This window comes from Artemia franciscana, chromosome 14, assembly GCF_032884065.1.
Source record: "Artemia franciscana chromosome 14, ASM3288406v1, whole genome shotgun sequence".
Classification (NCBI taxonomy): domain Eukaryota; kingdom Metazoa; phylum Arthropoda; class Branchiopoda; order Anostraca; family Artemiidae; genus Artemia; species Artemia franciscana.
This window is the reverse complement of record NC_088876.1, coordinates 3,560,369-3,575,786: the sequence shown is the minus strand read 5'-3', so window position 1 is coordinate 3,575,786 and position 15,418 is coordinate 3,560,369. Positions and strand designations below refer to the sequence as shown.

At 33.9% G+C, this 15,418-nt stretch overlaps 1 protein-coding gene and 1 long non-coding RNA gene across 2 annotated transcripts in view; one reads left to right on the top strand and one right to left on the bottom strand.

Moving 5' to 3' along the window:
• The window catches only part of LOC136035192 (uncharacterized), a 181,436-nt gene that overhangs the window by 69,755 nt on the left and 96,263 nt on the right, over positions 1-15,418 (bottom strand). The gene's annotated exons all lie outside the window — the stretch shown is intronic.
• LOC136035191 (ATP-dependent Clp protease ATP-binding subunit clpX-like, mitochondrial) overlaps positions 1-15,418 on the top strand; it is a 50,344-nt gene that overhangs the window by 10,372 nt on the left and 24,554 nt on the right. The window contains exons 2-5 of the mRNA XM_065716776.1: positions 2,534-2,719; positions 6,074-6,222; positions 9,614-9,806; positions 13,013-13,231. Coding sequence (XP_065572848.1) covers positions 2,534-2,719; positions 6,074-6,222; positions 9,614-9,806; positions 13,013-13,231 — 747 coding nt within the window. The remainder of the gene's footprint in view (positions 1-2,533; positions 2,720-6,073; positions 6,223-9,613; positions 9,807-13,012; positions 13,232-15,418) is intronic.

The window sequence follows — 15,418 nt, the reverse complement described above, 5'->3', positions numbered from 1 at the left end:
TGCATCTAGATCATTGAAATAGCACACCTGCCATATTTTCGGAATGACAAGGGATGAAGTTTAAACTTTCATATACTCTTTGGGAAACGATGGAGCAATGTAATTTCAAATCTGTATTGTGGGGAGGTGAAGGGATTAATAATTTTTGCCTCTGATCCACAAAATGTTTTGCTCTGTAAACTCCTGTTGGATTTATAATTAATGCCCAAGAAGAAAGGCTAATTGAAAGACAAGTGTGTTGCCAGGTTATCAGGTTATCAATGGTATGTGCAAGATCTTGAGAAAAACTTTGGGAATCACATCGGATTGAGGAAAACGTTGGGTTGGACCTCAGTGGTCTGCAGGAATTGTTTGACAATGATATGACCAGGGGGAGCATCAGGGCTTGGCTGAGGTACTTAGAGGGCCAGCAAAAAAATTCATAATTCTTCATCTAGAAGGTCATGAGACCCAGAAAACTGTCATAGAAATTGTGGTACCTCTCTTCTAGAAATATGTAAGGCTGGGCTCAGTGATTATATGTGGCTATCTGCGAGCAAAATATAGTCTATTAGTCTATTGGAACCTGACCATACTCACCACTAAATAGACAAATCTGAAAATTTTGCTTGCCCTGAGAATGTGAACATCCATATCAAATCGGGGGAACCATTTTTGGGATTCTCTTAGCATCTATTTAAGAATATAAGCATCAAGTCAATCAGAAAAAAAATTGACTTATTGTATTTTGAGGGGAGATGGATTAAGCTCCTCCTGACCAAAGGATTTACAGCTGTAAGTTAAAACTAATGAAGGACATACGGCTTTTGGTCCACTTCTAGGAGCCCTAACCCCCTTCCGCCCCACAAGAAAGTAGTTAATCTTCTTTTTTTTCTGGAGAGTAATCTCTGAAATTTTTAACCTTGCTTCATACTCAACATAACAAGCCCTGTTTTTTAATTATAAAACGCACGTGTCAACAAGTAGCAATTTTCGTCTTTTATAGTCCTTGTTCTAGGGGCTGTATGGGTGATACCATCCATGGAAGCACATTAATTGGATCTTTTATCTGTTGACTAAATGTATTGGGGGATACAGGGGTTTTGTATAAAAAGGGCAAAGGCGGTGGGTGGTTCCCCTACAATTGCTTTTGAATCTTGAAAAGGGGACTGGAACTATTCAGTATCCAATCAAAGGAGCCCCCTCAAAAATTTTATACAACCACTCCTTCTATACAAAGTGACTGGAGGACATATTTTAGGCTTGGCTCTCTACTTAGGAGTGATAAGAGTACATTCTCTAATTTTTTTTTTTTGTCTTCCCCCGTCTCTCAAAGGAATTCTATTAAACATAGAGTAAGAATAACTTTTGAGACAATATTCTTGTAAGTTCAATTTTATTTATTTCTGTTTAATTTTATGAAGACAATCTGATGAATATTTGACCATGGCCATTTGAAACTAGCCTATTTGATGTAAAATCTTGTTTATTTGATTTGTATTTAATTTTTATGTCCCTAGAATTTAAGGTTTTTTGCTTTTATTTTATGTATGAAGCAATTTTGGTTCTCAGAAAGCTCGTGATATTCTTTTGGAAATACATATTATTTTCATATTCATGTTTTACCAGAAATTTTTTTGATGAACTGGACTGTCTTACATTTCAGTTACATAGTAGTGAAAATATCGTCTGTGGCCACATCAACTTTTCAAAAATCATTAGGTGGACAATAACGTCTTGATTCTTTCAAGTGGATTCCATACCCTAAAGAATTGCCTTATCTTGTCTATTATAAACTTTTTCAGTTTATATGACCAGACTGTTAAAATTGACTGGGTGATCTTCCAAAACTTGTAAAGCCTGGATAAGAGATGAGAATAAACAAAAAAAAAAAAAAAAAAAAAAAAAAAAAAAAAAATCTGACACCTCCTTTCCTGGAAACCATAGAAAAAATATTTTAACTTCTCCTGTTTTGTGCTGCAGTTATAGATATTTAGTTTTAAATCTAACTTAAATCATCAGTAAGTGTGATTTGTTTTTTATTAAATAGAGCAGAAATTTCAATTTAAAGTTTAGGAAAGGGCATTTCCTAAAAATAGTCTAGCATACCTGCTCAGGAAAGGGTAAAAATCAGTTCAAAATACATATTATTTGAGGAATTTGGCTAATTTGGGAGGTCCCTGTGATGTAACCCACTTTGATTGACAAACTTGCTGACAAAAGGAAGTAAAATTTCACTATATTTTTATTCAAATAAAAAAATTCTTGACAGCTTTCGATAATAGCTAGTCTTCTGGGAGAATTTGCTGATCAACCCTTTATCTTTGTGATGATCAGCTGATGCTGAGGCTTGCAAAATGATTTTTATGATATTGCATTTCATCCGACTATGAGTTAGGTCAGTAATACGGAATTTTTTTTTGTTTTTAGTTTTTTTATTATTGTATTTATTTTTCATTATTATATTCACTATATTTATTAGAAATTAATATATTTATATACATTGTGTTGCTATTTAGTTTTCGTATGTTTATGTTTTATTTTTGATTCATAGGTATACTCCACATTTGTGATCCAACTCGAGAAGTAGCCAGGCCCATAAGTATCAGCTCTAAACATCTGCAGCGAGGGGCTGATTCGGGAGCACAACTCAGATCTGGAAACAGTCGTGGTGGGGGCAAGGACTCTCTAACATGTCCAAAGTGTGGTCACCCATGCTCTAATGTCCAAGCTATTGTTTGTGAGTTCATTTTTTCTTCTATTATGCTAGAATTTCTACCTGAAACAACACGTCAATAATTTGTCCCTTACTCTTCTAATATATAGAAGGGTGCACATTAGAATAGGTGCATTAATTTTGAAAAAATAAACAATATAAAAATATGCTTATCCTTTGAAAAAAAAAGAATACATCCTTCCATTAATTGATCAGGATCTTGCTAAGCATGACTTTATACAAGGTAACAGGATCTTATATACGAGGTAACAGGCTGTTTTGGTCTAAAGTTCTGTTGGATTCTCAACAACTACAAATTCAAAAGAAAGTTGCACATTCTTAAGCTATTTGGTTCTATGTGACTTAGTGTTAATTTTTTACCCATGTTTCTCTTTTTTAAATTTGGCGCCCACTACTACTTAGACTGCATAACTGCATATGAAGGTTTTTTAAATAAAAAAATGAATTCCCAAATTTGAATTCTCAACTACTAAAAATTCAAAGGAAGGCTGCACGTTCTTAAACTATTTAGGTCTACAATATATAATGTATATATATATAATAATAAAAAAAGTTTATAACCCACAAAATACAATGATAAAATTGGCGAGTAAACACATAAAAACAACCATAAACATGCGATTCTATAATACAACATAAATAAATTAACTCAATTAGCTGCAATTATGCTGACATGACAAAAATATTACAGAAATCAGCCTACATGATGGTGATAGGATCACAAACATAAAGAAATATCTGTGGGATGGCATATATTATTCATAATGCTGACCCAAAATATATATCATTGTCAAGCAGCTCAATAATTAGTAGATCCTTGTCTTTCGTACCATTAATATTAAGGAATACAAAGCTAAACTGAATTTGACCATTCATTTATTAGCATTGTGGAGAGCCGACCGCGTTTCTCTTTTTAAATTTGGCGCCCACTGCTACTTAGACTGCTTAACTGCATATGAAGGTCTTTTTGATAAAAATTGAATTCCCAATCTTTCTTACTTTTTAAGACACTACTTTAAATCCAAGCTTTGCTTGGTGAAAAGGGCGACAGCTTTTTTTTTATCTTTGCATAACAAATTTTATTTTGCTTGGCAAACCTTTTTGCATATTTTCACTCATAAATTGTTCTATATTATCGGCAATTAAATTAAATTGTCGCTCATCTTCAGCAAAATTCACTAGAACTATTCCAAACATTTGTAGTGTCATTCATATGAAATTCCAAAATTTTGGCCTTGAACGAATTTTGCCAAAGTTGTCACTTATCTAGATTTTTTTTTCACACCAGTGAACGATATGACAATTTTCAGAAAAAATTTATTGCCATTAAAAAAATTACAGATAAATGAGTAAATTATGACCATTAATAAGCAATGAATTAGGTGAACATATGAATTGATGCCTATTTATGGTCTTTATGAATATAATGATTGTTTTCATTTAATAATTGTTTTAATTTTAAATTCACTTTTAAGCACTTTATGAACACTGAAAAATGATGATTTTTCTCTTATGTATGGCGATAGAAGAGGTTAAAATATCTGTTCAAAACTTACTATTAGATTATAATTCCATTCAGTTATATAATTTAAGTTGCTTAATCCACGGGCAATGATTCATCATAATCTTATTAAATACAGGATTTATAAATATTTTAAAATTTGCCATGTTCACATTAAGCCTTTAGTGTTCCTCTTGTTTAAACCCGTGTACCTGTAAACTGAATTGACTTTGAACAAATCAAGAACCTGAAAATGCATGAGAAATATATAGTATTGGGCTTTATATTTGCACACTAGTGGGTACATATAGTGGATTTACAGTCATAATTTGTTAACTAAAATATTCCGCATATTATAAAATAAGAATTGTTATTTTAATCCTTTTCTGTGGCAAAAAAGGGGAAAATGAATTATCTTTGGGGAGCCATAAAAGCCTTAAAATTTAGTTTTCGAACACAACGATTATTATATTCAGAAAGAGCATTGATAACGCATCAGGTCAAGTTCACCTAATTCGTTGCTTTACAGAAATATCTCCAAATTTATCTATAAGATACAGCCTATAGCTGTTTAAGTTTTTAACTTAAAAAAAAATTCGAACCATCAGGATTTATTTGCACTGTCCTTACTTCTTCAAACAAAAATTTGCCAGGGGCTATTCAGTTGGTTATCTATCCAGTTGGATTGGATTGCTGATTCTTCCTTCTTCTGTGGAAATAAAATCCAATGTGTATCTGTCTGTGTGTGACCTCTATGCACTACTACATTGTTCATCTGATCACCATGAAACGTTCAGAAGCTGTTGGGTAAATTCTTGCGAAGTTTTAGGTATAAAGTTGCCCCCCCCCGGCCAGGGCCTTTTTAATCTATCAAATACCAGTGTTGGAGGATTTGCCCCTAACCACGCGTTGCACTACCTCCAGAATGCATAGAATTGCCATATCGTTACCGATGCTACGTGGACTATTGGTCAGAATGTGGAGAAAATTTCTAATGAAAAGAAAATAATTAAATCTTAAAAACTTTTGTTGGAGCTTCCTCACAAATCTGTAATTTTAACCATTGCTTTTATAAAATATACGCCAATTTTTAATCCACCTACTCCCAGCGCCAGTCATGTAACTGAAATTGAAATGCTTGGTGTTCATATCACTTCGGATCTGAAGTGGAACAAACATGTTGATGGCATGTTAGCTAAAGCTAATTTGGCCATCAGCTCTCTGAAGTTGTTGGCTCGTCATGGAATCCACCTCCTACCTCCTACCACTCCTCCTACGCATCTATTTCTCTTTTGTTCGTTCCACATTTGAGTACTGTTGCCCTGTATGGCATTTCGGGCTGACTGAGGAACAGTCGGACCGGGTTCAGAGGGTGCAATTCTGTGCCCTCCTAGTAATCTCAAAAGCCCCAAAGTACCGTATATATTTCTCTTTACTCAGTTTCAACTTCAAACCCTTCACTCACGTCGTTTAAAACTCTCCCTATCCTTTGATAATAAAATCCTGTCCAGCCCTACACACCGAAATGTCCTCCCGCCCCGACATAAACCAGCAAGGGTTAGACCAATCAGGCCCGTTACAGAGACTGTACCGAAACTTCAACCTGTGACTGTGTTTGTTAAGTTGTTTAATGCTGGGTTGACTTTTTAATCCTGATAATTGTTGATAATTGTATAGATTATATTTTATGTATGTTAAATTTAACCTGTTGACTGATTTGCGTGTGTATATGACAACAAAAACTAATAATCGGCTCTGTTCGTCGCATGTTTTTTGAATAAAGTGAATTGAATTGAATGAACCTAAATTTATTTTTTAATTTTAATTGAATTTATTGTTTTGAATTATCTTTTTAGCTGCAAGCAGGTTTGTTACATGTGAAAAGTGTCACTTTTTGTTTCAACTTTCAACCGAAAATGAGCAGCGAAAAACTGTCAAACTGGAAAAAATGGAAGATGAAGGCAAGACAGGAGTTTTCCGAAAGCCTCCTCCACCACCCAAGAAGGTAACACCTTTTTTTCAGTCTTTTCAAACCTAATTGATTAAATCGGCTGTTGAACATTGAAGAACATCTTAGAGCAGGTACTTCCACCATTCCTGCTTACTGTACACGGTTTTTGAATATGGAAAACCCCTCGTAATTGATTGCATACGAATGATGACCAATTTCGATTTTTTTTTCAGATTAGCTTGAATTGAGAACAATTGACCGTTACTGTCACCTAAAATTCGTGTATGACGTCGTATAAAGTATATGACGTATATGCTAGTATATGACGTCACTTAAAGGTTATATATATATATAGGCTTTATATATAAATAATGGGGCCTATGTTGATGCATTATTTGCAGACATAGTTAAGGCTTTTAATAGTCTTGATTATAATGTAGTTTTGGAAGAAGCAAAGGCTATGGGTGCCCGTCCATTTGTTGTACGAATGCTCGCTAGTTTTCTTTTTGAAAGATCTCAGTGTGTCCAACTTCCTGATCATGAGCCATCTGAATTTGTAAATATTTTTTGTGGTTCGCCAGAAGGGACTAAATTAGGCCCGCTTTCTTTTCTTATTGTTTTTAATCGTATTTTAACAACAATACGTGAGCGTTTTAAATTTGCTGATGATTTAACTGTTTTATCACTGCGACTAAGCCTTCCGACTACTGAACAGTCTGATTTGATCAAAATCTATCATGATCTAAAAGCTGAATTAGGAAAGGTAAAACTGACGGTCAGTGAAACTAAGAGCTCTTATATGACATTTTCCTTCCTAAGGGTAACAACCACTCTTCTCATAATTCCATACTGCCAACAAAGAAAACTGTTAAAATACTTGGGATTCTTTTGGACGATGATTTAAGATGGAATTCGCACGTTGACTATCTGACTAAAAAAGGCGCCTCGCTTTTACGTTCGTTTTCCAACCTAAAAAGATTTGGTACACCAACTGAGGTTATAAAGTCTGTATACTGCAGCTATGTTAGACCTTCTCTTGAGTATGCATGCCTGCTTGGCATCCGGGATTGACAAAAGATCAAACAGATAGACTTGAGACGATACAAAAAAGAGCTGTAAAAATTATACTTGGACAAAACTACTCAACTTACGAAGATGCACTGAAACAACTCAATTTGGACTCACTTGGTAGTCGTAGACATGGCTTAACATATAGATTTGGACTAAATTGTTTAAATTCCCCAACTCATTGTCGTCTACTACCCAACTTTGTGAGCCCCCCAACTGAAGGACCAGTTACTAGACTCCGACAAATTAAAAATAATTGTCCACAGTTACTGACTTGTTCAGCCTATAGTACTCAGAGATATCGCAAATCATTTGTTCCATATTTTACACGTCATTTTAATAATATTGACGCGACTAATATTTAATGTTTGATTAATATAATGTTTGTTTAAATTTTCCTGTGAGTGTTTTTGAAGGTATAAATTATTTTTGTCATGACATGCTAATGCTAGCTCCGGCTATTGTAGTGAATAAATATATTCTATTCTATTCTTTAAGTAACCCAGTGGCGATTTTTAATAGCGTAAGTTTACTTTCTGAATACAATAGAAACCATTTTATGTATCAAAACTCATTTTTCTAGTATAATAAATTGTAACTAGTCCCTAACAAATTACCCAGTGGTTATTCAGATCATGGTTGATTGATGCTATGCTTGGGCCCATGGGTACACATACATACATTATACAGGACCCATGGGTTGACAGACTTTATCTTGCGCCAGCGCGCCACTCTAGAGGTTATCTATTCTTTTATAGTTAAAATATCACTATTTTCAGGTTTAGAAGCATCAATTCATTAAAATTTCGGAACTGGACAGAATGTTTTTTCAATATTTAGGGGAAGGAGGGACAAATTTTTTCAATAAAAATACAAAAAAAATCCAAGGACTACAACCTCTGGAAAGGTAAGTTTCAAAACCTGGGGGAGGGATTTAGGGGAAAGTCCCCCTTGACTCCCCCGCCCCAATTGAAACTACTGCACACGTTTCGTAAGATACAAATAACTGAATTTGTCTTTTACAACTCAGCTAATGGTCATTAAATATTCATTAAGGTAAAGCAAAATCTTTATTAATCTTTATCACTGCTTAATGTGTCAACTTAATATCGCAGAACAAAGTCACCTGAGAACAATACAGCACTGTAAGGTGCTGTAAGGTGTGGAATCTATATTGAGGTAAACATTTCTTGAGTACCCTTTGGTTGGCAGGTTTGGATCATAGTTTCGTTTATTTCCAAGCCTGGCCTTATCTACTGTCCTATCACAGATTTGTCAAGAAAAAAACAGATAATTTGACGAAGACCTCTTTTCAGTCAGTTTTTTTTGTCAGATGGAAAAATATATTTAAAATTTGTATTTAATTTTTTTCACCTTTTCTTGAATTTTCATCATTACGCAGAAAAAAAGAAAAAAAAACCGTGGTTCGCAATGAAAAATTTTGTGGGTATATACCTATAATTTTGCTATTTCTGTAAAAGTCAGTCAAAATTTTGAGTGGGAGTTTACAGCGTGTGCCTTCCCCCCCCCCCCCTGAATACGGAGTTAGACCCTAAAATTGGGACATTAAGCACAGTGCCTTTCTATGAAGAACAAATTGGAATTATATAATTGCTATTTTTTTTGCATTGTTAGCCAACTTCGTCTTGAAAACTAGAATCACTAACAGTATCCGTTGCTGATTTTTTTTTCTGAATTTTTGAGTAAGATTTCGATTCAAAATTAAATATTTCTATTTGAGAAATTTCAAAATTAACTATTTTTGACTTGATTGGACAAGAGTAGACCAATTACATTTGGTCAGTGACTATTTAAGCTCTGTATAAAAGGAAGTTTCATAATTTTTGTGGTGTTACTGTCAGAAGTTTCCATATGTTGCAGTACAGCAGCTTTCTCACGACTAGGAGTTACAGGAGTATCCCCATGAAATTGTTCCGAATGAAACCCTCTTTCCCTCTGATTATTAAAAGACGATGGCTAAAATTGCTAATTTCGTATTTTCAACTCCCTCCAATAAGACAAATTTTTCGACTCACCTTTCCATTGAGAGATAACCCTAGATTTATTTTGTTTTTACTTGTTATTGACCATTCTCAGTGTAATTTTGACTAAAAAATGAATTTTCATTATGAAAATTGTATTTTTGTTTGTCTTTTATTTTTGTGTCTTTTATGATTTTTGTTTTTTATGTATCCATTCTTTTACTCCGAAATTAGAATTCAACCCTTCGGGGCTTGTAATAGCAATTTTGCAGTATATGTCTGATCTTATATGGTTTCCCAACCAGTATGAATTCAATTCAAAATTAATGAATTTATAAATAGAAAAGAACTTTAAAATAAAGGTTTTACTAAATAATTATTCGATTTTTTTCCAGATCTATGAATACTTGAATAAGCACGTGATTGGACAAGAGCGTGCTAAAAAAGTGTTATCAGTGGCGGTCTACAACCACTATAAACGGATATTTCACAACATTGGACATCAAAGTGCCAAGCCTGAAGCAGTAGCTGCAAGGGAAGCAGCTGAACAACAAACTCGCCCAAAAATCACACCCCAAGCTTGGGCCGGTAAGTCGATTTCCCATTAAAAAAAAATGAGATATTACTACCATTTTGTGATATGATAAAAAAGGTGATACAACTAAGATATATTTTCTATATTTATCTATATATATTACTCAATATGTATTATTGTTTTCAATATTTCGATATGCATAGATATAGTTCTCAATGTTAATTTTCAGTTATATCTTCATATATTTCTTCTCGCATACTGATCACTCTCATCTGCAGAGAATGTAGGGCCAGGAATGCCCTACATTTGGCAAAGGGGGGGAGGGGGACTAAAAACGAGTGGTAACGATACTTATTAATTTGTAACAAAATGCGTGGGCTATGTAGGTGCTTACAATGCAGAATTATCCTGTATGCTGTCCTAACTTTCTAATTTAAATCATAGCCTATAATAGACCAGACGATGTAGCTACAATGACTGATGCTGATGCAGTAACTCTATTTCTTCTTAGTTTTAATATATCAGATATTTTCTAGCGATTTTAGAAAACCTCGGTTATGCTGGAGTAAATCCCCTCCAAGGCCCTCTTAATGTTCCGAATACTTGTAAAATGACTGAAATAGATACTCCTGAAAACAAAATACTAGGAATAGATGGCATTGAGGTGGTAAACCGGCATCTGATGATTCTGATACTGATTTTTCTGATACTTTTAAATTCAATAATTCGAACACTACTGAAACACGGGGGGAGGGGTGCGAAGAGGAGGTCTCCGCAGGGGGGATTCTTCAAGTTTTTTTCAATTTAAAAATATGGTCGTTAATAATACAAGGGGAGTGGGAATTTCCCTTGAATGTTCTCTCTTTTGAGGTCTCAACAACTTATGATGGATAATACACTAAAATTCATTTTTTATCATAAATTCATGTTTAAAATTTCATTTTTTATTTATTTTTTTTTAAATTTTAAATTCATTTTTAAAATTCATTTTTATCATAAGATTAATACACTAAAATTCTGGTTTGCCCTGCAAACAGGTGTCAAAAGCGGGGAATTGACATTAGTTATGCCTTCACACTTGGAAAAAGGAGAATGCAATGTGGGTTTCCTTCATGAGACCGACCATGATTTTTCTGGCATAAATTTGGGATATTTGTACTTATGACGAATTGTTTGGGGTTATCAGACCACTCTGGATGAACTTTCTGGTACTGTTTTTATGTGACAGACATTTTTAGAAATGAATCGTATCTATTATCTTATGTGCTTCTAATGGTGTTAGTTAACAGCTAAACCCTAATGGGTATTATGGTTGATAAAGATTAAAACTTGTTCGAAGCAAAGGTTCGTGTTTAGATTGGTACAACATCAATTTTGTTTTTTCCTGTTCCATTGAAAAGTTTTTAGATGTTTCCGTTTGTAATTGTAAATAGCTGAAATATAATGTTTTTTTTTTTTCGAAATTTTGGTAAAAATGTTCGATTTTGTTTTAATAATGGTAATAGTGATGTATTGGAAATCGTCAGTCGGTATTCGGGACTTTTAGTTGTACTTAGTTTTATTTTGGAAGCACTAGTTTTGTCGTAGAATGTGCCCTTCGCCCGAACACGATACATGTACACTATACACAAAAAAAAACGTTTTAATAATTCTAGTTTATTTTACTATCATATAATGAGAAATTTGGTTGTAAACCTTTTGTGTCTTGTGATAGGCTAATTAAATTTAGTCGGAACTTTTCCTGTGGTGTGGAACTTAGTCTAGAAATTTGAGATGTGTGTCCAAAAACCTGTAAAAATGTGCTAAAAGTATCCATTTGGCAACTGTGGTTAGTTTTATTACCAGAAATTGCTGTCTAGATCTTCTCCATAACGGTATGGATAATACCCAAAAATGCACCAAAAGTCTCAGATAACTCAGTTGGTTTTGTTACTTTAATTTTTTCGGATCACATAACCCCAGTGAAGAATAAATTTATTCTAGAATCAAGAAATAACCTAGGTTACTAGGTCAGTGTAGGTTACCTGGCTACTAAGTTTTTTAATAGCCTAGGGTTATTGTTTTTTCTAATAACCTTCCTTGTTAAAAACCATACGCATCTACAATGCACACCATCTCTATATCAGCATCAGTATTTAAACTATTTATAACAGTAACGATTTTAAATGCACTGGTTTTTACAAGTGCAGCCTAATCAAAGAAACACACTTCAAGCTTGAGCCTCAACTTAGAAAGTGCTGTCCACATCTTAGACATAGGATCTTAAAAGTTAGGGCAGAGTATCTAAATCATAGAAAGAATCAAATCATTGACACATCAGATCCTTGGTGTACCCCTGGAATGAGTATCAGTAGGATGGCATAAAAAGGCAAAGAGAGCGGCATCGGAATTCGAAGTCCCTACCGAAGGTGCAGATCTCTGTTTCATGACCCTTCAGCCAGGAAGCGTAATGGGGGGCTTGGGGTCAAGCCATCGTGTACTTTTGCTCACCCATCCTGTTTACCTTCCCCAGATCTTGCCAGGTACCCATTTAGAGCTGGTTTGACTCTGGCTGAGCTTACAGTCACGCCACTGACCCTTTTACCAAACCACCGACGCCAGGACTCGCACCCCCGTCCTCATGGACAAAAGCCTTCCTAGTTTAGTGTGCCAACCACTCGGCTAGGACGGCCTCTGCGAATTGCTTATGGCTTTCAGCCAATGGCTTAAAACTCGAATAAAAATATTCTGGACTTTTTTTGGACGTGAAACGTCCCCGTGTCCTAAAAACCCAAGACGCGTCACCAAAAGTTGCAAAAATGTGCCAGCAATATTTAATGACTCTGATATGCTTTAGCGAGAAACTCATTTTTAGTCTTTTTGCATATTACAGACATTGGATATCCGCTAAACGGCATGAAACGCGAATAAATATTAGCTGATTTTTTTTGCGTAGCAAAAGGTACCCCGCCTCCTGAAAAACCAAAATGTGTCACCAAGAAGTAGCGAAAAAATATACCAAAAGTATCTATTTTATTACTGTGTTTCTCTTGTTATAGTGAGAAATTCATTTTTAGACCTTTTACATTTTGCAGCAATTGAATATTGACAAAACGACATTAAAACGTAATTAAAAGAAATAGTCAAGATTTTCTTTTTGACGAGGGATGTGCCCTATGTCCTAAAAACCAAAGATGCGTCTCTAAAAAAATGTGAAAATATGCCAACAGCATCTATTGGACAACTCTATTTTGTTTTTAGTAATAAATTTTGTTCCTAGATCTTTTGCATATTACTGGTATGGGTCCAAGTAGTGCTCTTGGTGTAGGTGCTTTTCAACAGTCTACCCATTCGGGTCTGGGTATGCCAACTCAAGCCCCGCCTGTAAGTGACGAAGCAAAGCAAGACAAAAACGAAGGAAGTGACATACTTGACGCAGCCATTCATCAGTTGAAATTGGAAAAGAGTAATATACTTATGCTTGGACCCACTGGATCAGGTTAGCTGTTTTCTTTTCAATTTCAAATCTATGTCCAATCGAGTAGGTGAGTCATTGTTAGGGGGGGGGGTTAAGATTAATTTTTATAAAACGATTTTATTCCACATTTTATGGTTTATATTTTAAATTTCTGCCAAAGATAATAGTATATTGATCAATATATAACAATATATAACCTGTCCCTAAATAGAGTTCTTCTGCTATTATTTTAATAAGTTTTTTTTTCTTTCCCATGTTTCTATTGGTATGATTAACTGAAATTAATATGTTGAGTTTTGTTTCGTAAAGCTAAGGCTGAGAGTGTCTTAATAGTTGAAAAAGTTTGGAAGAATAGGAAGATCGGTCTGCGAACCAAGGCTAGAATAGGGGAAGCTAAAATGATGACAATGGTCAATTATTAAAAGTGTAGGCGGTTCACTAGAAGAAGGGAGATTTGTTAGGGTTTTTTCCAGGGGAATTTTCTAGGAATTTATTATTTTTTTTTACTATAATAACATCTAAAGCATAGTTGTTTTCAAGGGGAATTGTCTAGGGATTTTCTTTTTTTGCTATAATAATATATACCACCTGCAATATAGTTGTTTTTCTGAGGCATTGTCTAGGATTTTTTTTTATTATAATACTATATAACACCTATAATTGTGGTGTTTTCCAGGGGATTTGATTAGGGAATTTTTGGTGATAATAATATATAACATATGTGTTTTTCTGGGGAATTGTTTAGGGATTTTTTTTTGCTGCAATAATATATAGTACCTATAATATTGATGTTTTCCAGGGGAATTGTCTGTGGATGTTTTTTGGCTATAATAATATATAACACCCACATTATTGGTGTTTTTCTGTGGAATTGTCTTGAGATTTTTTTTTTTGCTATAATAATATGTAACACCCATAATATTGGTGTTTTCTAGGGGAATTGATTAGGGACTTTCTGGCTATAATAATATATAACATAGGTGTTTTTCTGGGGAATTGTTTAGGGATTTTTTTTGCTATAGTAGTATGTAACGCGTAGGCTATAACATTGGTGATTTTCAGGGATATGCCTAGTTTTTTTTGGCTATAGTAATCTATAATACCTATAATATGTGTTTTTCTTGGGAGTTGTCTTGTTTTTTTTTTTTTTTTTTTTTTTTTTTTTTTTTTTTTTTTTTGCTATAATAATATCCAACACCTATAATATTGGTGTTTTCTGGGGGGATTGGTCAGGGATTTTTTGGCTATTATAGTACATATATATATATATATATAACATTGGTATTTTTCAGGGGAGTGGATTAGGGGTACTTTTGGCTATAATAATATGTAACATAGGTGTTTTCTGGGGAATTGTCTAGGGGTTTTTTTTTTGCTATAATATTCTTTTATTTTTTTGCTTTAATATTAGAATTATCAAGGGATTTGTTTTTTGGCTGTAGTAATATATAAAACCTATAATATTTGTATTTTTCTGGGGAATTGCCTTGGGATTTTTTTTGCTATAATAATACATAACACCTATAAATTTGGTGTTTTCGGGGGAATTGTCTGGAGATTTTTTTTTGGCTATAGTCATATATAACAACTATAATAGCCTATATGTTTTTTTTTTCTGGGGAATTGTCTATGGATTTTTTTTTTATTTTATTTATTTTTTTTGGCTATAATGTATAACACCTATTATATTGGTGTTTTCCAGGGGAATTGTCTAGGGATTATTTTCTTTTTTTGACTGTAGTAATACATAACACCTATAATATATGTGTTTTTCTAGGGAATTGTCTATGGATTTTTTTTCACTATAATAATATATAACACCTATACTATTGGTGTTTTCCAGGGGAGTGGTCTGGGGATTATTATTATTTTATCTATTGTAATATATAAAACCTATAATATATGTGTTTTTCTGGGGAATTGTCTAGGGATTATTTTTTTTTGTTATAATACATAACACCTATAATGTTGGTGTTTTCCAGGGGAATTGTCTAGGGATTTTTTTTTTTTTTTTGCCTATAATAAGAGAAATGTTGAGGTAGATAGAACGAATTCTGCGGATAAAGGATGACAGATTGCCAAAAATCATCCTTGTCGGTCAACCATCTAAGGCCAAACGAAAAGCTGGAAGTTGTAAAGAGGGAGGCTTTGAATTAACTGAGATGGAGAAGGAACTTGCGTATTCGGGTTGGCCTCAGGTGGCTTGGT